Genomic DNA, 22,205 nt, shown 5'->3' with positions numbered 1-22,205 from the left:
GGAAACATGCTCTAGGTAGGGTTTGAACCAGATGTCCTACAGTCCCTTCCAGCTTCAGCCATTCTTTGATTCTTTTCTCTAGTGAAGGGAACTTCACAGGCAGATAGAAACAAGGAAGGAAAAAAGCCAAAAATTCCTGCAATCATCTGAGAATTATATGTCTCTCTCAACAGAATTAATCTCAGATGTTTCTGGGTGTCCGTCCTGCTTACTGATTACCATAGGAGAGAATTCTCAGTAGCTCATGCTGGAAATACTTAAATTCCTGTATTAACATGCAAGTGAGAGATTGCCTGTCAAATATTATGATCTTGACTGACCTAGGAATTATTTTCTGAATTCCTCACAGCAGTTTGCTGGCATGCAGCCAATGCATAAAAGCAAAATAAAATTATAATTATGCTAGGAAAAGTTTGGAAAACTTGAATGTAGAGTGGACAAAGTCTGAACAAAGTCTAAAGTTAAATAAGGCTTATGACTCTTAGCACTGCAAAAATGTGTGATCTTGTGTGACCTTCAGAAAGGAAAATTTGCTAATGTGGGAAGTGGGTAATGTTTCCGTTTGAAAAGCTCTTAGTCCCTACTTACAAGCCCTTTCTGTTCCACCATGATAGTTTTGTTTTCTTCCATGTCCTTATGTGCCACGTAATACCTGTTTGAGCCTGTAGGAACAAACATCTCTCTTTCTGTTGTGAGAGGTAAAAATCATCCTTAATTCTGCTATCAATAGTTGAGAAAATGGGGATCTCTTTGTGAGCACTTGTTGTGCATTTGTTTAAGCAGAAAACATATGTTCAATCTCTGTGTAGTGTATCTGATGTATATATATCCTTTGTTTTCTTCCTCCTTCCCACTCTGATATTAGGAAAGGAACGAGCACTACTGTTTTTCAGGCAGGATTTTTTTGTATCCTCTATTCCTATTCTGCTACTAATAGTCTCTTTTTACTGGAAGCTTCTCTGAGCATGGACTTCTTATATTTGTAGCCTAGCTAACACAGCAGGGCTCTGACTCTAATCAAGCCTTAGGATTTCTACAATGCAACTAAAAAAGAGTAACTCTTACAAAAACTTCTAACAGTCTTTGAATTTCCAGAGATCAGTCTAACTTTTCAGAATAACAGCAGAAAATTGTAGCCCAAAAGCTTTATATAAGGCCAGAAGGTTGTTAGCAGAACAGATTCCCCCCGCCCCCCTCACTGTGAGGAGCACTGCACAATGACTCTTGAGTCATGATGGGGGCTGAGATTTTGAGCTACCTTGTTCACTGCTGTCAGTTGTCCTTCCATTACTCTCATCAAAGTAGTCATTTACTCTTTGGTGACTTCCACCTCCCACACCTTCCCAGAAGGAGCTATCTGGTTTGATCTAGCTGATGCAGTGTGTGTTACTGCATGTTTGTTCCCAGTTTGGGGAAAGATGATAATACCTTTTTCTGCAAACTTACGGGAGAAGGAAACTTTGCCTCTATATGATGCATCTATATTCTTCTGAGTCTGTTGCACTTTGAAAGAAGGGAAGCATGAGAACTAGGAACTTGTATTTCTGTTGACTTAAGCCCCAGTTTTATAATGGAGTTATAAACATTTACGAAAGAGAACTTTAAAAAAATTCCTGAGCGGGTGCTGCTTGACTTCCATGAGAGTTAGGTATGTTACGAGCTTAAATGCTGTTCAAAGTCCTACTGTAAGTCCCTAATCCTTTTTACCTACTTCAGAGTCATCACTGATATTTGAGCACTTGAGGGCGGCTTTGTATCTGTCAGTATTTCAAAATGATGGAAGCTGAGGAGGATTTTGTCAATTCAAAACTGATTGCTGTGTTATAAATAATAAATTACTTTTCTTTATTCAAAAATGTTGCTCATACTTCTGCCATTGAGCACATGTTCAATACTTGCTTAGGCTATCACAGCTTTAAGATGTTTATTCAGTGGAACAGATGGAAGATAATTTTAATAGAAGCCCTGAAATGTTTATATATCCACATACCTGATGATCAGTGCTGGCCCAGAAGTGTCCTGGCATCACTTTAAGTTAAGTTCTTTAGTGTGATACAGGCAGTTGTGCACTAAGGGGTTTGCTCCTGGTGAGAAACGACCGAAAGGAGCTCTGAACTGCTGCCTGAGGTATGCTGACATTAGTGCTTTCTTTCTACAAGCATTTAACCAGTTACTCTCTCAGAAGAGAAACTCATGAAATCTGCCACTTAACAGTATTTCATTTGCAGGTTAGGAATATAATGGAGCGTAAAGGACATGGGGAGGAGTAAAGCAATTTGGATTGTTGTGTATCTAACAACAGTACTGGTGAAGTGTTGGCATCACAGGCATTGATCAATACTAATATCTGCTTCACTCAGGTCATGATTTTGCTTTGTGTTCGTAGTCTTGCTGCTTAATTCCTGAGCTGCTTGAATATTTAGTTAGCAGGTAATAACAAAAGAAACTGATAGCTGGGGGATTCAAGGAAGAGACTTTTCTAAGACCAGTGAGCTTGCAGCCAGTTTTTTGGTGAACCAGAATGCATGAATGTGAAAAATAAAATAATGCTGGTATTGATGTCCTAAATATAGCCTTGGAGGAGAGCACCATTTCAGCTGGTGCTTGCATCATTCCCTGCAGCCTATGGAGCTAAATCACAGGGAGACTGTGGTTCCAGGGAACTTAGCATATGGTAATCAGATAAGTTGCCATATGTTACCTTACTAACATATGGAGAAAGGAACACAGTTGGTAAGGGAATTTCTAAACCTGAAGTGAAAGGCAGCTGCTCTGGTGTCACTTGCCCTCGTTAGCTTCAGTATCTCTGTGTGCTGCTTGTATTGATGGGCTTGGGAGGCTTCCAGGTGAGGAATGCAAACCCCTGCTCATTTGCAGGAGAGCTGCCCAAGGAGCAGGATTCTGAGCCTGACAATTCTGGAATCCCTCTTACAGTCCTGTCTTGTGGTTCTTGCCTTGGTAAAACACTGGCTTTGATTAAATATTTTTTAAAAATGTCTACTGCAGGGAGAATTATATTCCTCTGTTTGGGCTGGCTGGCATCTTTACAGTTTGAAATTGCAGTTTAGTTAAATACTAAGATCTCTGGTAATACTAATCTGCTCTGTCTTCTGTGTGCTTTTTTGCTTTGTGTACTAATCACTCATGTTAATAGCTCAACTATAAATTTTTATGTTAAAATTTTGAAATATGTGGAGCCTGAAATACATAAATAAAACTCATATGACAAGAATATAACATTTGATTGTACTCTCAAGTCATATATTATCATGCAGTTTTTCTATTTTTTTTAACTTGCTTCTAGGAGTTTACCTATGCTTTTTTTCAGGGCCAGAAGACTAAAAATCTGCAAATATGAATATAAAAGCCTGTGCATTCAAAGAAAGATATTTGCTTGAATTTTCTAGTCTTCCCTTGTCCTGTCCATTCCCATTTTACTAGTGAACGAAAAGTTGGTATTTGAGACTCCTAATGCCCTTAGGCACATTTGGCTCAAGTCCCTTACTGGATAATTCTCTCTCTTATCAGATTCATGTGTGTGATGGTGGGCATAGGTGACACAGAGGCATTAATTTAACATAGTACCAGTTCCAGGCATGCCTTTGTGACCTCCACAAGTCCTTAGCTCCGTCTTTCTAGCTGCCTATGAAAAGCATGAGTTTGTGAGATTCATTTAGCCTTTTAACATTGTATGTGTTTATCATTCTGTGGGAACAGGCTAACACCTCTCTCCTTTCTCCTTGTTTCCCTCAGCTAGAGGATGAAATTTCAACTTTGCGGCAAGTGCTAGCAGCCAAAGAGAAGCACCTGGTTGAAATCAAACAAAAACTTGGCATAAGTCTGATGAATGAACTGAAGCAGAACTTTAGCAAAAGCTGGCATGATATGCAGACAACTTCTGCGTGAGTACTGATCTTTATACTTACACATATGAACATACCATGTTTTTCTAAAATTTATGGGGCTGAATTAATAGCAACATTGCTAGAAAGAACCACCCACCTTTCATCAAGTGCTGTCTGAAAAGTCATTTGCTTTTTTTCCTCTTCATTTGACAACTGAATTTGACACTTAAGGAGTAGGAAAAGTGAGCTTCTCCACAAGTGAGCTGAGCTGAGCTGAGATTTGACAGCGAAGAAGGCAGGGTGGCAGTGGCATCATCCATGAAGAAGCAGTCCCACAATACCTCAACAGAGAGAGCAGAGCAGGTCCCAGCAAAGAGGGTCAGGCCAAGAGTTCAGATCTCCAAGTACATCTGTAATGATGAGCCAGGTCTTAGGTCAAGCCAGGGAGTCAAATCTGTGAGTTCAAGATCTGTGAGGTACCTAGCCTGATACAGGCATATCAGTAATATGACTTGACCTTAAATTCAGTCTAGGCTTTAGTACAGCTCCCAAATGAAGGGAAAAGGTGCTTGACAAGGGTTCTCCCAACTCTTGCACAATGCTTTCATTACAGTCTTGCCCAAGGTTTCACAGCTGTGCAGTGCCAGATCTTGCCTTGAAATTCAGGGGAGTAGGGGAAAAAGCTACTTTCTGAGTAGCTTTTCTGAGTTTCAGAAACTACAATCCATTAGGTGGTAAGTGTCCAGAAATTGTTAAGTGGAGCTGAGCAGCAGAAGTTTCATTTATGCCCCAGAAAATTCTCATGCTTATGGTCCAACTGCTGTATAATTCTGCTAGACCCTCATGCCAGAACACCAGTGCTGGTACAAATCATGGTTATCCAGCATCCTTAAGAACGGATGTGTTAAGTAATAGAAGTGATTCATTGTTGCTGTACCAAAATAGCAGTGGGATAGCATTATTCACCAAGATTCTCTGATTTAGGAAGGATGAAAAGCTTGTTAAAAAAAAAAAAAAAAGTTCAAAATATTTACATGCCTGTACTTTAGGTTTCTAAATCCACAATTACTTGTTTTAAATTTTAAAATTACCTGATTTTAAGAGGACAAATTTTGTTTCACTTAGCTGGTGTCCTTTCCTGTAAGTTAAAACTACTTTTCTTTAACAGGTAACTTTTCAAAGCCACAGATCACCAAAGTTTTTGTCCACTTACTGTTAATCATTTTAAGCTCTCCATTTAGGGATGCATTCTTAGGGTTAAAGTGGACTTACAGGAAGAGGGGTGGACTTCTCTCAGAAACAGTCATGTAAAGTGTGTTTGACCACTAGTTAAGAGTCGTGACCTAACTTACAGAATGCATGCCACCTCTAGTGACTAAATTTAAACTTGAGATTTTGACTATTTTAAAGCATTTACATTTTAAATGTTTGGCCACAAGTTACTTGTTAATTTCCTGTACTATTCAGTGCACTGATGTTTGGTATAATCTAGGTGTTGGGGGAGGCAAAGGGTTCTGCTATAGAGGACATCAGTAACTAGAGAGCAAATGATTGCCTTGAGTTTGGTTTGGTTTCATGGTGGTAAGGCATTCAGTTGGAATGACTTCCCACACATACCTTTTTAATGACTGGGTTTTCAGTGAATAGAGGTGGGTGGGTATTCAACTTCTAGCAATGCAGGTTTTTTGTATTTTAAAAATAGATAATTCATTCTTATTTAGATGCTAGAAGCAGGGTCATGTTGGTGGATTTTGAAATTATTTATTTTAACTTAAGAAATAATTACAAATGTCTTTACATGGATATTTGCAAAGACCATAATTGAGCTTTTCTAATTGTTGTTCTGCTACAAAAGAAAGGCTTTATGTAACCTGAATGCATTGTATTCAGGTGCTTTTGTAAAGTTTGCACATGTCTCCTTACTTTCCATGCTTCAGATTTTTACCCTATAGTGGATTAAGGTAGAAGATAGTATTTTTGAAGATTAACCTGGTTTTATACATAACCACAGAAAATTTGAGATGTTGACAGCAATGTCAGGAGACTGTCTAGTCCAACTGCCTCTTTCAGGCAGGACCAGCTAGAGCAGAGTGCTCAAGACTATGTTCAGTAGATTTTGAATATCTCCAAGGTTGGAGATTCTACAGCCTCTCTGGGAAAACCGTTCCATGTTCAATTACCCTTACTGTGAAAAACATTTTTCTTAAATATTAAAATATTTTAATATTTCTTGCATTGAAATTGTGCTGGTTGCCTCTTCACTACATACCACTCAAAATGGTTTTCCTCTATCTTCTTTGCTCCTTTCATTAGGTTGTTTATATACATTGATGAAATCCTTCCATGAGCCTTCTCTAAGGTGACCAGTCCTAGCTTTCCCAGCCTTCTCATATGAGAGGTGCTCCAGTCCTTTACCATCTTTATGCACCTTTGCTAGACTTGTTCCTGTTTGTCCATGTCTGCCTTGTACTGGGAAGCACAGAACAGGACCAGCAGTTCAGGTGTGGCCATAACCAGAGCTGACAGTTGAAGGGTCACTCTGTCTGGTTCCGTCCCGCACCGGGCGGGAGATGACCTCCGGCTAGCTCGAGTCAACACAGCCACAGAAGGTCCCAGTTCGTTTCGGCTTCCCAGCTTAGCAGCTGGACCCAATTGTGTTGTGACAGCAACAGCAGCAGAAGAGAAAAGGCTGGCTCTCAGCTTAGCAGGTTAAAAGATGTTTATTAGCTCAAGAGCTGAGGAGCAGGGAGGCTCAGAGTTCCGAGCTGAGAGGCTGAGAGGCTTTTTTCCTCCCTCCTACCCCCTATAAGTGGGGGAGGGGTTCCAGGGAGGATACAACAAAACAACAAATCAGGGAATTCAGGGAGTAACAAGGTGTGCCCACCCCCAAGCCTTGGACCACTAAAATCCAAAGCTAAAGGAATTCCCCCCAGGGGGCCTATCACCTGAAGCCCTCTCCCTGAGATTTCACAACCTGGGAGGGCCCCTCAAAGTGATAGACAAGCTGCCCCAGAGAGGGGGGTTGGGGCAGAGGGGATGTTACAAGTCAGGTGAGGAGTGGGAGGCTGACGCAAAACACCTTATTATACAGACAACACAAAAGGGATACAGAATTGGGGATACAGTGAAATGAACCACAACATAAACTTCTTATAAAAACCTAATAAAACAGTTCTGCACCACCACAGGTCACTTCACTCAACCTGTACTCACTTTTCCTAATGCATCCCAGGATACTGTTAGCCACCTTTGCTGCTAAGGCACATTGCTGACTCATGTCCAATTTGTTCTCTACCAGGATTCCGGCCTTTTTCTGCAAGGCTGCTTTCCAGCTGGTGGAACCCCAGCCTCTACTGGGTTATTAATCCCAACCTGCAGGACTCTGCATTGCCCTTTGTTGAACTTACTGAGACTCCCGTTACCTAATTTTTTTTCAAAGCTCCAAGTAATTTATTCTTCAATGCAATTATAGAATTGCATTCCATTATATATGGAGAAGGTTACAAGAGTTACTTTAGCCTTTCGCTAGTCCTTCATATTAAGCACCAAAGACATAGATCCACAGGATATCTTGCCCTTTGCTGAGAATTTGTAACCGTGCTTAGCTTTGTCCCTCCGCTTTTCATTTGGTGTTCTTCTGTAGTTCTTTGGAAAAAAAACCTAAGACATTATAGTCCTGTCCTCTTGGGAGATATTTCAGTTCTACTGAGGTTCTAAGGAGCAGTTTTATCTGTAAAATTACCCACCAATAAACTCACTCCAGCCTAGTAGTTCCCACAAACTTCTTTGTCGTCCTTTGTTAAAATGTTATCAACTGTTAAAAGACATAAACCTCCTCTATTTCAAATGGTTAATCTTTCAACGCATGGTTGGAATAACTAGGGAGAGAGCTTCTAGGGAGATGAAAATGCTTAGTTTGCTACTAAATATCTCCAAAAAAGAAATACTTCAGGCATTCAAACCACTGTAAGCATCAGTACTGCCATGGCAAATAAACTATTAGAAGAGCTAGAAAATTAGAGGGAACCCATTCTATCATCAAAGGCTGTAGTAGTGAAATGATGTGAAATGTTTTAAAGTCAATATGCTTAGTGATTCCAATTGAGGGGCTGGGAAGCCTTTGACGTGATGGAAAGTGGACCCGCACAAGGGTAACATTTAGAATAGAAACCTGACAAAGCTGTTTTCAAAATGGCTTTTCATCTTTTGACCTCAGACAGAAATTTTCACTTGTACAAAAGGAAAAGCTCATCAATTATAGGTGAAAATCAAGAGAACTGTAAGTGCTGGCTCCAAACAACATGTTTCCTAGACAGAGCCCTGGGCTTTTTTTTTTTTTTTGGGTGATGCCTGTCTTTTCAAGCCTTTTTAGGAAGGTTTCAGTGTTGTTCTGTTCTTGCATGTGAGATTTAGTTAAGCTTTAGGACAAGAGCATTCAACATGGACTTGGCCTTTTCCTACAGAGATAGAATAAAGATCTATTAATTGAATACCGGCTGAACTATGTGAGCAAGCTTAGTTCTGCTCATAGGAAACCTGAGGACAATTGCATAGGTTTCAACAACTATTGGGAACTTACTGTTTTATAGTTCAAATTTCTGCCAGTGACAGGAAAATAGAAGGTTATAGTTGCACTGCATGTGTTTTAGGCTTGCAATCTATGGTATGGGCAGTCTTTGTTAATATAACTTTAAATATATAGTAATATGTTCCAAAGCTTCAGAACTTTTTTCAGTAAGTTGGATATAATTTGTGGACAGCCACAGTCCTACTGTGACTTCTAGGAATTAAGTAAACTGTGTTCCCACACACATACTTCTTACGAGTGGTAGTAAAAGAAATGTGGGTGTTTCTGTTCATTGTAATGTGTAATCAACTTTTGACATTTTCTTCTCTAAATTTGCAAGTAAATGTAACAGTTGTGTAAGTGAAGAAATTGTGTATTGGCTTTACAGTACATCACCTGTGAGTCTGTACCATATGGAAGTAAAAGGAGCCATTCCCTTCCACTGCCTTTGCTTCCTTTGGGTCAGATCAGGCAACCTTCATGCTGTCTTCCAAGAGAATTGTTTTGCTGCCTTTCCACATGTGTCTCTGGCCTTGAATTTGGAAGGGTAGAGTAATAAGGAGAAAGGACTTCAAGAAGTTAACTTAGTTTCTTCTCATTGTTCCTTGTCTAAAAGATGTATGTCCATTTGCTTGCATGAGAACCTTCAGCTAATGGAAATTCCACAGTAAGGTCAGGTGATCTGTTCCAGAAGTTTGTTTCTCAGGGAAAAACCCACTGTAATTATCACGGGGCACCAGAAAATATATACATGTGTATTATAGTGATCTTTGTGTGTGTATATCTAAATGTAAGGATGGGAAGGGAGGTCCGAGGTAAATTGGGATCTCTGAAATTATAAGGATTAAAAATATCCAAGAAAGAGTTAGTAGAAAAGAGGGGAAGGGGAAAAAGAAAGGGAAGGGAAAGGAAGTGAAAGGGAGGAAAAGGAGAAAGGGAGGGGAAGAAAGGAAAAGAGAAGCTGGGATGATGTGTTTAATCCACATAATTTTGTTAATCTCATGTACAGCACAGAGCCCACAGACAGTGTTATTGATATAGTTTAAGGTGTGAAGAACTGTCTGTAATGTCTTAAGATCATCTGTGCTTCAGCAAACATATTTTGCCTTTTCTACCAGGAGGGTAACCATAGCACACTTCCTTCCCCATTCTATGCTGCATTGAACAAATAATGCATTTCAAACAAGTGTATCCCATATTTTTTCCCAGTGTTTGAAGATTACAGGGCAGTACAGCCCAGAACATTTGTCACTTTCGTCTGGCACCTTTCCTGATCTGTGACTCTCTCCAGCCCATTGATCAGTCACCCTCCATGTGCTGCGCACAGATTTCTGCTGCAGCCTGCAGAGGTTCAGTTCCCTTAGTTCTCTCCTTCCTCTCTCTGTGGGAGAGGAACTACCTCGTGCATACTTCCTTAGATTTAGGCATATGTACCCGTCCAAATGCCAACAGTTTCAGTTAATACTTAATGTCCCTGGCAATGGGAAGGATGACAAAAAATACATCTGTCATTTGGTTTTGAAGTTGGAATGAATTTCAGGAGAGTACTAAAAAAAACCCCACCAAAACAAAAACCAAAAATAATGCACAACAGCTTAGAGTTCATTTGTGGCAAAAATGACAATAAGAATACTCTTAGAGAATGTTTTATGTACCTTTTATCTGTCATATATGCATTTATCTCATTTGGGCATTAGCATAATTTGGTTAATGCTGAGCTGTTTCTCACAGAAAAACAATAGAAAAATAGTTTTGTAGTTGAGAGATTCTCAGGGATCCAGATGCTTTAGATAGATTGCAGAAAAGTCATTCTTTAGCTGACTAATGGTTTGAAAACTAAAAGATAGTAAGCTCCAGAGGGCACGGCTTGTGCTACTAGGCTCTGCGCTACCGTATGGTTTTGTTGTTAATTGTTTGTGTTCTGTTACATCTTCTGTGAGTCTTATCACAGGCGAGCGTTTCTCAAATGGATTAATTTTGCTAGCAAGCATTGATGGAGAGGCATAATGCTGAATGAAGATGTACTAGTTAGCAAATGTACTAATTTTACAGAGGCTGAATAAAAATTCTTTATCGTTTACCGCATTACATCAAATGTTCAGCTTGACATGCAAAATATAAATACTATATGTGTAGCCTACTTCTGTCATCATGCCCTGTATTGCAGCTGTGAATGAAGGTTACATTTAACTCTTCCATGTGAAGGGCAATTCTGTCCTGAGATGAGACGAGTATGATTGTCCTGTCGTATCCTGAGGATGATGTTAGCTATTTAAATGTCTAGTTCTCTGTATGACTGCTGCTTGGCTATTCTCTCTATAAAGCACTCGTTCCTTCATGTTGTTTTATGAAACAGTATCTCCTTATATTTCCTCTCACTGTCTGTAAAAATCGCAGTGAGATATATATAGGGAGATCTGGTTGTCACAGGATAGCATAACCTAAATGTAGTATATGACACTGTCAAGTGAAAATACAGTCAAATATGCTGCAAATCTACCTTAACTAAATAGTATGTTACAGCACTAGAGATGTGAGTTATCTCTAAAGCTCCTTTTAGTTATGTTGGGCATATTATTGGAATATAACTGCAATATCAGCATATATTGTGATAACCTCTGATAATTTTTATAAATAACTGCTTCTGTTAAAGAAATACCATATTTTTAAAACAAATTTATAATCAGAAATTAATGGATGAAAATCTTTGATTAAGGTAATACATAAAGCTAATGTTAAAATGTTCACAAGTGAGTGTTACTTACAAGTTTACAATTGAGACAGCAGTTGATATAACTTGTTTAATCCTTCTTGTCTATGAAATACATTATAAATATTGTTAAGTGCTGAGTGAAAGCACAGAATGTGATCCTTGTTAACTGTGCTACAGAGTATTTTCAGATGCCACAAAATCAGAGCAGGAATTCCTACTGTAACTGAATAAATCAAGAAAGCTGTTTCTACTTTTGCTGATGCTACCTGGTGTAATGCTGATGGTGCCTTTGTACGAGTGTAATGATGTATTTGTGTAAAAATGCACTCTATGACTTGGATGGAAGGTATTCTTTCTTGAATCCCTGTTTCCTAAATTATCTGAACTTGTTTTTGCTGGGGTATTTCTGCCTCTAAGTTTTGGGATCACTGGTCTAATTTGAGCTGCTGGCTGATTGACTCCTAGGATGCTGTCACCTGTCTCAATGAGCTGGTGGTCAGCACTCACCTAGGGATTGCCAGCAGTGGCTCCTGAAAGGATGAGAGTGCCCAGGTGTTGTAGATGACTTAGCATGCAGAGCACCTGGTGATGCAAGGAGGACTTAAACCATACACAGAGCTCTTTTTCCAGTTAATAAGTGTTTGTAGTTCTTTCCTCGAATATCCAACTTTATTTCTCCTGGCAAAGGTTTCTGAAAATTATCTAAGTTGTTCAGTGCATTAAAACAAAATTACAAACTGCTGTGAGATGATGAAAACTGCTTGGTCAGATGATTAATGTGCAGTATAACTGAGTAGATACCCTGATGACAGAGAGAATATGTTGAAGAGATCATTGTTACCAGAGTGCTTGGCAAGATATCAAATGGATGCTGTAAATAAATATATCTGAGTATAAAAGGATAAATATATCTGAGCCAAAACATAGTGCATCATGCATCCAAATATCAACACAGCACATAACTAACTACAGTGAGGCAATGTGCTCTGTGGAAAGATTATTTATGAAGAAGCCATAATGATACATGTAATGGTGGAGAGGTGGGAATGGGCAGGGGGGTTGATTTTTAAGCTATCAGAGAGCTCTACTGAGATGCAAATTAATGATTTTTGTTTCTGCTGACAGGTATTGCACACTGTGGTCTATTTTCACCTTTGTTATTTTGCTGTTCCTTAAAACTTTTTTTCAACATTGCTGAAGGGAGGAGGGGACAAGTCATAGGTCTTTTTTGCTGAAGTTGGTGCTGAAAAAAGACTAGTTGTGTAACAGTTTTAGCTGGATTTATGCTCTTACGTAATGTCAAAAGTATTAGGAACACAAATGCAGTCTCCATGTCTTCCTTGCTAGTGGAAATACTGGAGGATGTTTGGTTTATGGGATTTACAGAGAAGACACAATATTGGTGGAATGTCAAAATCGGTGTAATTTCAGCCACTTCCTTGAAGATGTGTTCTGACCAATGTAATGCTCAGAAATATGTAGGGGACTCTAATGTTTCTCAGTGAAATTTGGGTCTGTCTGCTGAATGGTGCATTTTGGACTGTTCTCTACATAGTTTTACACAGTGTGAAGAACATGCAGTGAAAAGGTAAGACATAGAGATATTTTATCATAAAGTTAAATATGCCTATAAATAAAATTAACTCCAAGGTGTTATTTCAAAAATCAGTTCAGAGGGATATCTGAAAAATATTTTCCTATGTACATTCAACCTGTACATAAATTGGTTGCTCTGCAAAGGATCTTTTAGACTTGCAAGTCAAATCTTGGCCTTCATTTTATCATCAGCAAAATTCTACTTGTGCTGAATAGTTTAGGAAGCTTTTCTATTAACAAACTCTTTAAAACATGTATGCCATAGGCAATAGAATATTTGATTTCCTTCTTTTTCATAGGCAACTCTTGCCAAAAAGCTACATGCTTATAGTTTGATAGTAGCATGCTTATTTTATTCTAGTTTATATGAGAGTATATCTGCTGTCAGCAAGAGAATGACACAGCTATTAAACTAGTTAAGCTAGAGCTTTAGTGAAATAAGAGTATGGCATTCTTGCTATGCCCGAGGACAGACTGGCTAAGAAGAAATGAAATCCGGTAAAAACTAGTATTTTCCATCTTCTCTATATTGTACTAAAACAAATTAAACAAGCCATAACCATTGCTTCTTCCTTTCTAATTAAAATTTGTGTTCCTTCTGTCAGTGTTGCAATGTTTTAGCCCTTGTCATTCAACATTTGCCTGTGTTTGGTTCAGCTTATCTAACTGGAGGCTCCTAGAGATCCCATACCATAGTCTTCAGTTGCTCCCTGTGGATCGCCTTGTTAGTCAGTGAAAACAGAGACAAGCACCTTCACAGAAGGAGCCCTTTCACTTGGCAATTTAAGAACATGCTAGGTCAGTAGGATGTTGTGGGTTAGGAACATGAAATCAAAATTAACATTAAACATAAAATCTGAAAGAACAGAACATTATGTGGCCTCTGCCATCAAACCCGTGGTTTGTAAAACACAGTCCTGAACAGAGGACTTTCAGCAATAAGTCCTGTTGGGGCTAAAACAATGTGGCATAAAATGTGATGTGCCATACTGCAAATGTTAATCTTATTTCCCCTCCTTCCTCCACAAAGTTATTGCTTTCATATACATAATAATAATGAGAAAATACCCCATTGTAAGGACTTAGGCAGTAAGTTGTTTTTTTTTTTTTTTTAATCAATTGCCAGTGTATTTTAGTACATGCTTGAGATCCTATAGTTTTTTGTTCAAAAGTGAATGAGAACCAGTGTAGTTTTATTTCTGAATTTTTCATGTTCATTTCTTCTCGTCTGCCAACACATGCCACAGAATAGAAGACTGATTCTAGTACGCTCTCCTTTTATTATTAGGTCAGTACTTCTAATTCTGAGCTTGTCTGCGTCACTGGGAGTATCAGATAATTTACTCAGAAGGAAGCCTCTGACATGCTTAGAATTAGTTGAGTCGGCAGAAAATCATCTGCGCAGAAAAGCTCATTGGTTACTCTGAGAGTGCAAGTTAACTGTACTGAAGGGTCTGTATGGGTCAGAGCTGGTAATCTGGATCAGTAAATTGATCAGATGATTGTGTGGTTGAATCTGCATGCTATAAGTGAAATAAGTGACATATTTTAGAATTCAGTCCTACTAAGAATATGCATTCACTCTATAGGTTTCTTCAGTTTTCTTTCTCTGTCCTTCCCCAAATAGTTTTCCTTTAAAGAAATTTTAAAAAGTGAAAGAAAAAAAAAAAAAAAAGGAATATTGTGGCATATGGAAACAGATTTGATTATTTTTTTCTATTTTAAATATCACAGAATCATTTTGAAGTGTATCTGTTAAAATTACCTAATATGTATACGCTTGAAAGAGCTGTATTTGTCCTGATTCTTTTCTGTGCTTCAGACAGCAGATTTTGCCAAAAGGTCAGTGTCTGCTGGAAGAATACTTGATGTAAATATAATTTTCTGTAATCAGAAGTTGTATCAAACAGGTATTCAACAAATCACTGTATTCTGCTTTTAACCAACGTGCACTGCCCCATCTAGGGGATATTATCTGCAAGGGGGAAAGAGAAGTTTGCTAAACGAAGGATTGCTCTGGAGAACCCTACACTTAGGAAGCTCTTGCATGTTTGTTTTGAGCTACAGTTACTATGTTTCTTAACATTTCAGTGGATGGGACTTTGAGGGAAATTAGTTGCAGAGATTCTAGTCTCTCTTTTTTAATACTTATCACTATTTCTGTTCTATTTTTTGTTTCCAGTTACAAGAAAACACACGAGACTCTGAGCCATGCGGGGCAAAAAGCAACAGCAGCTATCAGCAATGTAGGAACGGCTATCAGCAAGAAGTTTGGAGATATGAGGTATCAGTATCTGCTGCTTCTCTGGTCTTATTTACAGGACTAAATGTATAAATATTTGTCAGCTCTTCTTTTGCTTCTAAATTAGTGTTTAGAAGGTTTAAGTTGTTTGTAGTTAGAATATTTAATAACATTAATGTTTGTAAGTGGAAAGAAGGTGTAATGATGACCAAAGATAGACTTTTTATATAAGTCCTGTTTTTTTTAAAAAAAAAGAGTACAGTCAGAAATCCTTTTGTAATAACTTTGCAAACTCAAGGAAATGTATAACTAAAATGGAACAAAAAATTGCTGTTAGATCATTATTAACCCAATTTTATTCTTATGTGGATGCTGGAGAAAAATATCGTTTGAAGAAGAAGAACACTACATAGGAGCTGCTTGTGATAAGACAAAATACATTTCAGGCTATTTTTAATCAGGTTTTTTTTCTGCAATTGTATAAAAATAGGTATGATGGAAGTAACAGGAGTTGAGGTCAGTAGAACTGTCACTAAAAGCTACTTTAGTGCCAGGCTTTATATGTTGATGTATCATTGAAAGTGTTGGTCCTAAAGTTCGTCAGTATGAGAGCAGAAATTGTACACTGTAAACCAACATTCTAGTTTTCATTAGGTAGTAGGATTACAGAAATTCTGGAGTGTTTGAAGGAGTTGATTTTTTGTGATAAAATAAATGGACATGGGTAACTCTACAATACACTGTTTGACCTGCACAATTAGGGTCTCATTTATTAATAGTGCATGTTATCCCATTGGTATGTACTCACTTGTTTGTTATTTTGTAATGTATGAGGTAACCATATCCTGAGATCTGTCTGTGCTGCAAATGACTGAAGCTTAGTCAATGGTAGCTAAAACTTTTTTCCCTCCGTTTTTATTTTTATTCTGGATCTTAAATCTTTAGAGTCCCCCCTCAATACCTACATTTTACATACAGCTTAACAAATCCTCTACAGAAGTACTAATGTTTTTCTAGGTGAAACTAGAAAAGGAAAATCTTCATTACTGTATCATTTGCTTTACAGTGTCTTTTTCCACACTACAGTTCAGAATGAAAATATACTCAGTGACTTGCAACCAAAGTATGAATATAACTAAGAATTTTTTACTTGATGCAGTTAAACAATCATGAGTATTATATGCCTATCAAAGGACAGAAGAATAAGCAGGCATGAAATTATATTTTCTTAGTATATTTTTTTTAGTGCTCAAAAATCTCAGAGCTGAAAACTTTCAAAAACATAAATTTGAGCCTTCATTTAAAATTTATTGAGAGTTTTTCTTCAAGGATTTATCACTATTTAGAATTTATTTTAACTTATATGAGCTTTTGAAATTCATAACACCTCATGTCTCCCCCCAGATGAATAGAAATTTACGTGGTAAATTTTGTGGTTTATTTGTTCATTCATTCATTCCCTATTTGGAGTCTCCTTGGTCTTTCCTTTGGTGCTTTCTGGCTCTTCCATTATGAGAAACAGTGAGTGAGTTCTTCTTCTGACCTTCATTTCACTCATTAATTCTTGTGAGTTTATTGTATTTCACTTCAGTTCCCTCTTTCCAGGCTTCAGTTGGATGAGTCACTTTCACAAGCCTTTTTGTAACCTTTGTTAATTCTTTCTGCCTTCCCTGCATTTCTAGTCGTATTTTGTATTTTTGAGAAATGTGTTAATGTGTGTCATGCATGTGGCACCAACATATTCCCTGTTTCATTTTATGTTCTTTCTTAACACTTCCTCTTGTAAAAAAGACAAGCTCACAGCTCAGCAAACAGGTCCTGTTGCTGTTTCCACGCTTTAGATCCTACAGCAGCAACCAAAGAGTTTCTGTGTAAATACATTGAGCACTAGCTCTGCATTATAGAGGGAAGGATGACTTAGCAGTTCAGGATTTCTCAGGTCCTATTACTTGTGCTTTGCACATGGTGTGAGATTACTGCAAGGGCAGAAATGCCTTCACTGAAATCCAGCATGTTCATCCTTTAGTATTTCCCCTAATTAATCACTGTTACCAAATGCCTTTGTCTTACCTATCAGTATCAGCCCTCATGCCCATGGCAGTCATGCTTCTGCCATGGCAGATGGGGGGTGCTTATCCCATTAGTCCTTTAGCCAAGGGCTCAAAGCAGAGGCTGAGTCCAAAAGCATTTTGATTAATCAAAAAGCGGATTTCTAGTGGTTTTCTTGATTGAAATTATTGAATCTGGTTGGGATTTTTCAGGAAAATACAAACTACCAACACTGCCTTTTTTGTGGATACTTGCTGTTTTCAGTTAAGTTCTCAGTTAGGACTGAGTTTTCTTGATGCTTGATGATGAAGAAGCAAGTAGTCTAACCAGGTTCCCATAGTCATAGAGAGAGTGGCATGTCTTGGACCTTCTGCATCTGCTGCACATCCTAAATCTGGAGTGATGATCAGTATGCTTCCCTCAGAAACAAAGATGGCCTAAATTCTTGGCTCAGCTTGGCCAGGTGTAGTTCTGTGTGGGGTCATGTTACAAACATTATCATTTAAATAACCGGATTATCAAAAATCTTCCCCCTGCTTTTCCAATCCGACTTGTGTTTGGGGAGTAAACTGTAAAGAGGCAGGAATTTTCTGTGTCATCATTGGCTTGCTTTTTTTGCTAATCCAAACAATTTTATTTCAGTGATGTAGTGTATGGATTATCCCCACCCCCTCCCATAATGCCGTTTTAAACAAACATCAGACTCTAGCTTAATTCTCCTGGTTAGGCATTAAGGCTGATAGTCACCAATGACATCCAGATGCAAATCCCTGTTCTGCTTTCACTCAGAGCACACACATGAAACTGATTTCTAAAATCCAGATGTCATCATAATTCCTAGTATGTTCAGCAGCCGTACCCCTTGCCTATGGTGATGGTGACTTTGAAAGGGTTTGTTGACAGACTGATTAAATACTGAAACCTGTCTTCTTTATGAAACAGGATTCTGTTTTCTATGTTGTCTGCTATGTGAACTCTAAAGAGCACTATGTGAAACACGTATTTCTGTTCTGAAGCTGTTGGGTCTTGTTTTATGTCTAAAAATATTGCCAAAATATATAACAACAACAAGCCAGACAGACTCCCCAAATGTGCTATTTTGCTATGTTATCATTCAAGAAGATAAAATCCGTAAGAAAAATGAAAAAATTCTGTGTGTCTGAAAGAACAGGTGCCACCCTTTGGGGACAAAGTGCTTTTCATGAAGCTGCTGTGCTTCTCTTTCATCCCCACCCCATCCTCCCAGTGTCTCAACTCTCTAATTCATTTTGTGCATGAATAATCACTACCATTTTACATTTTCTGAATTTTGCATTAATAATAGTGCTTATAAGGTCTCTCTACAGTCACAATGTGTCCTATTTAATATTGTGTTTCTGGAAATACAAGAAATGCATATAAAACCAGTGTACTTCTGCTTTAGGATACAAACCAGACACTAGCACTACAGCTAAGATAATAGATTCTTCATTAATAGGTCTTGTGATTAATTATATGCCATCAAGATTTTTTTTTTTTTTTCTCCTCTACCTCCAGCTTACATCGTCTCTTAATATTTCTCTGGTGTGGAAGGTTAAGGGGAAGCTGGTAGTCCTAGGTTACTCACAGGGCATTCATCAGAGACACAGATCTCTCAATATTAGAGATTGCACTGACATTTTAACGTGGCTCTTGCTAAGAAAAGCACAGATGTGATAGAGTTGAGGGTCTTTATCCCTTTCTCTTCTGCTTTCTGCTAAAGTTTGAATATTTCCATGCTCTACTGCTGGACTACTCTGCAGTTATCTGCATGGATCTATGTTTCATCCCTGCTGATGACCTTTTTAGAAACAAGATGTGATACCAAGTGATTGACTTTCTGGGTTTTGGGTGGCTTTAAAAAAAAAAAAAATGAAAGAAAGAAAAAGTAAAGTACTTACACTACACTACTATATGCACCACTACCACATACATTGCTGCTACGTATTTAAAGATTTAGCTAACAAAGCCATGCATGCAAATTAGGATGTCAGCAGTTACATTTTGTATAGCTCCTTCATTCAGCTGTCTGGTACGTTTTCTTTAATTACATGATCACACAGACCCCTTTCAAATTCAGTGCCTGGGATGAGCCAGCTCTGAAGTTGAATGAAGGTAATATAATGCCTCATTCCTGCCAGGAGTTGGAAGGCACATGTGGAAAGACACAAAAGACTGCAGGGAGGAACAGCCTGGGGCATGGCTGTGGCAGTTGGATGTGCCCCTCAGAGATGAGCACAGAAGGTATAGGAGGCCACCAGAGGGGTGGAGGAAGGCAAAGTTAATTCCTGTCCAGAGGGGCAAGAGAAGTTCTGGGAACTACAAAGCAGGTACTGTATGAATGCATTAACCTGTTATTTTCTACGCATTTAGAAGGTAGCATGATGGCAAAAACAGAAAAGGGTTTGTCAAGAACAATTATCTTGAACTGACAGCACCTGTCATAGAGGATAGATGGAAGGTAGGAGATGTGATAGAGCTTGACTTTGATAAGGCTGTCTGTACTGTTTTTGCAGAACTAGAGAAATACAGCTTAGGTTTCATTGCTTTAGCAGGAAGAGAGCATAGGGAATTGAAAATTGTATCCAAAGAATAGGTCTTAGTAGCTGACCTAATGTTGGTAAATTTGCAGGCATTTGTCCTGAGTCTGTTGCTAATCAGCATTTTTATTGCTGGGTTAGATGAAGGTGCCAGGATGCCATCATCACTTAGAAGTCACATATGACTGCAGTGGCAGGGTATGCAAGCACTTTAGACAACAGGATTAGAAATCCACATTATTTTAAATGATAAAATAAAATTCAGTGTAGGAAAGTGTAACATGCTTTATTGGCAAATGGGGAAAAAAAAATTCGAAAGCAGAGATGGGGAGCACTGACCAGGCAGCTTTACAGAGAAGGGCTAGCAAGTCTGGCTTTGTGGCTCACAAATGCAGATGAGCAGGGGTTAAGTCTGATGGCTATGAAATCTCTGTCATTTAAAGCTTTTAGAAGCAGGTAGGGCCAAAATCTTTTGGTGATGGTTCAGGTATGATTAATCTGCTCTACCACTTTGGGGGTTGATTTTTGCTGTGCCTTTATTGTTATGCCTTTTGGGGATTTTGTTGTTGTTGGTTGTGGTGACGGAGTTTTTGCACAGCCTTTTAGGATTTCTGTGATGTAGGGATGGTCTGGCCACTTAAAACTGCTGTCAGATGTAAATTCATTCAAATGTCTGAAACTACCATTCTCAAACCTTTCTGTCTTTTGATAACCCTGTAAAGGAAATAGCAATACTACCTTGCTTCAGAGCACAATTTCATAAGCATTTCTTTTGCTGATTGGTGAGGAAGTTGTTTTCTTTTACTTCCATGGACAGAGATTTCCTTATCATATGTCTGTGCAATGGCATGGAGGAGGGGGTGGCTGTTACCGGGAGCCAGCAGGTAGTACAAGGAGGGCAACAGTATTACTTAAACAGGTCTGAGCAGAAATGAGTTGTGAAGACAAACCCTTGAATGTTTGAGAAGCATCAGAATACATGACGATGTGTATAACCTTGTGAATAAACTTGAAGAAACCAGTGCTTTTCGTAGGAGCAAAGTATGAACATTGTGCAGTAAATAATGCATCACACCACACATTGAGAAAGGCTGTGAAAAATAAGTATTTGAAGAGATGTTCATTAAGTGTGCACCACCTCTCTGGCTCGCTGCATGAGGCAGGTGTTCCCTTGAAGTGGTCTGTAATTAAAGACTACATCAGTGCACAGATGAAGGAGAGGCTTGTCTGCCTCATCATTTCTCAACTTTGGAACATTAATGACATCCTTTGAATATTGTATATCAGTGTGTCTCTCCCAGTTCTGCCTTAATTAAGTTTCCTGTGAGGTGGAGCACAGTGTCAAAGTGTTTCAAGTATTGTTTTCAACAAGGAACAAGTATTTTAGAAAATGTCATTTTAGGAATTAAAAACTCCTTATTTTTTCCATAGCCTTTTTTTTAAACTGAGATATAATTAAGGAATTCAGAGGGGAAAAAACCCATTTGCTGTTATGTACTTATACATTTCCAGTTCACCTACACTTTAAAGATACTAAGGGAGGTTATGAGGAGGGAAGCCAGTTAGCATTGTTTAAATCTGTTCTAATGAAGAGAACACAACATTTAGTAGACAAAACTTCTGGTTTTCAATGCATACAGAATAGGAGACTGCATAGTGAAGGACTGTGTGAAAACTTTTGCTTTGGAGGAATCTGAACTGATCCACATTCTACTGTGAATTCCAGCATCAAGATTTGAATGCAAATTATTTTATTTTTCTCCTTGGCCTGGTTTGACATGCTACAGATGTGTATGTCTATTTTTGTTACCTTTTCCTAATACTTTTTAACTCTTGCTTTTCTTTCCTTGTGCATCCACCACAGATCACATTCAATTAGGTAAGACACGTTACTCTCCTTGAATACTGCCTCTGTATTTGACAGGATTTGTTTTATGCACTGTAATGCAGTAACCTCTTTCCTTTCAGCATCATTATATGGGAAAAAAGCATGTGCTACTTAAACTATTATGCCTCATTTTTACAGCATGGTGAGTGTAACAAGAAAAGGATTGGACTAAGTGTATGCTTTGAGTAGATTAGTCTCAAATTCAAATAATGGATGCATTCAAAAGATGTTGGTCTTGGGAATATCTACTTATATGTAATCCCATTCTCTCAACAATATTCTTTCTGTCAGAGATTCAAACATGAGCAACAAACAGTAAAAATTCTATTCAGCTGAGTTTTGTAAAGATTATATGAAGTGTTTAATTACCTCCTCTTCAATAGAGAAAAAGTATCTTAGTCATGATTCTTTAAAAGTCTTGAGTCCTGGGGAAATTTCCAAGTTCTGAAGATGATAAAATATTTCTTTAGAGTTTGAGTTTATTGATTCTGTAAAGCACTTGAATATATGATGAATTAGAAAACAATTTTATGTGTTCTCAAAGATTCTGTAAGCAGTCTGGCTTTACATCAGTTCACCCTGAAGAGAGGCTGAACAGCCCTGAATGTCCTGCAGTCCCTCTGGCCTTGAAGTATCTTCAGTGCATTGAAAAGTTCAAGAGCACTTTTTCCATTCAGCTAAGTTATCCTAACAAGGACTCTAACTTCACTGAGTAAACTTCAAAGTAAACTTCTTTACTCACTCTGA

At 38.3% G+C, this 22,205-nt stretch overlaps 1 protein-coding gene across 8 annotated transcripts in view; it reads left to right on the top strand.

The window, feature by feature from the left end:
- Positions 1-22,205, top strand: part of TPD52L1 (TPD52 like 1) — a 52,210-nt gene that overhangs the window by 22,503 nt on the left and 7,502 nt on the right. For 6 of the 8 annotated variants that reach the window (XM_040060124.2, XM_040060122.2, XM_040060129.2 and 3 more), the window contains 3 exons: positions 3,754-3,902; positions 14,904-15,005; positions 21,435-21,449. In XM_040060124.2, coding sequence (XP_039916058.1) covers positions 3,754-3,902; positions 14,904-15,005; positions 21,435-21,449 — 266 coding nt within the window. Of the gene's footprint in view, positions 1-3,753; positions 3,903-14,903; positions 15,006-21,434; positions 21,450-22,002; positions 22,183-22,205 lie in introns of all 8 variants that reach the window. The other 2 variants (XM_040060126.2, XM_040060125.2) reach the window with 2 other exon arrangements.

This window comes from Hirundo rustica, chromosome 3 (genome assembly GCF_015227805.2).
Source record: "Hirundo rustica isolate bHirRus1 chromosome 3, bHirRus1.pri.v3, whole genome shotgun sequence".
Classification (NCBI taxonomy): domain Eukaryota; kingdom Metazoa; phylum Chordata; class Aves; order Passeriformes; family Hirundinidae; genus Hirundo; species Hirundo rustica.
This window is presented reverse-complemented; position numbering and strand designations above follow the sequence as displayed.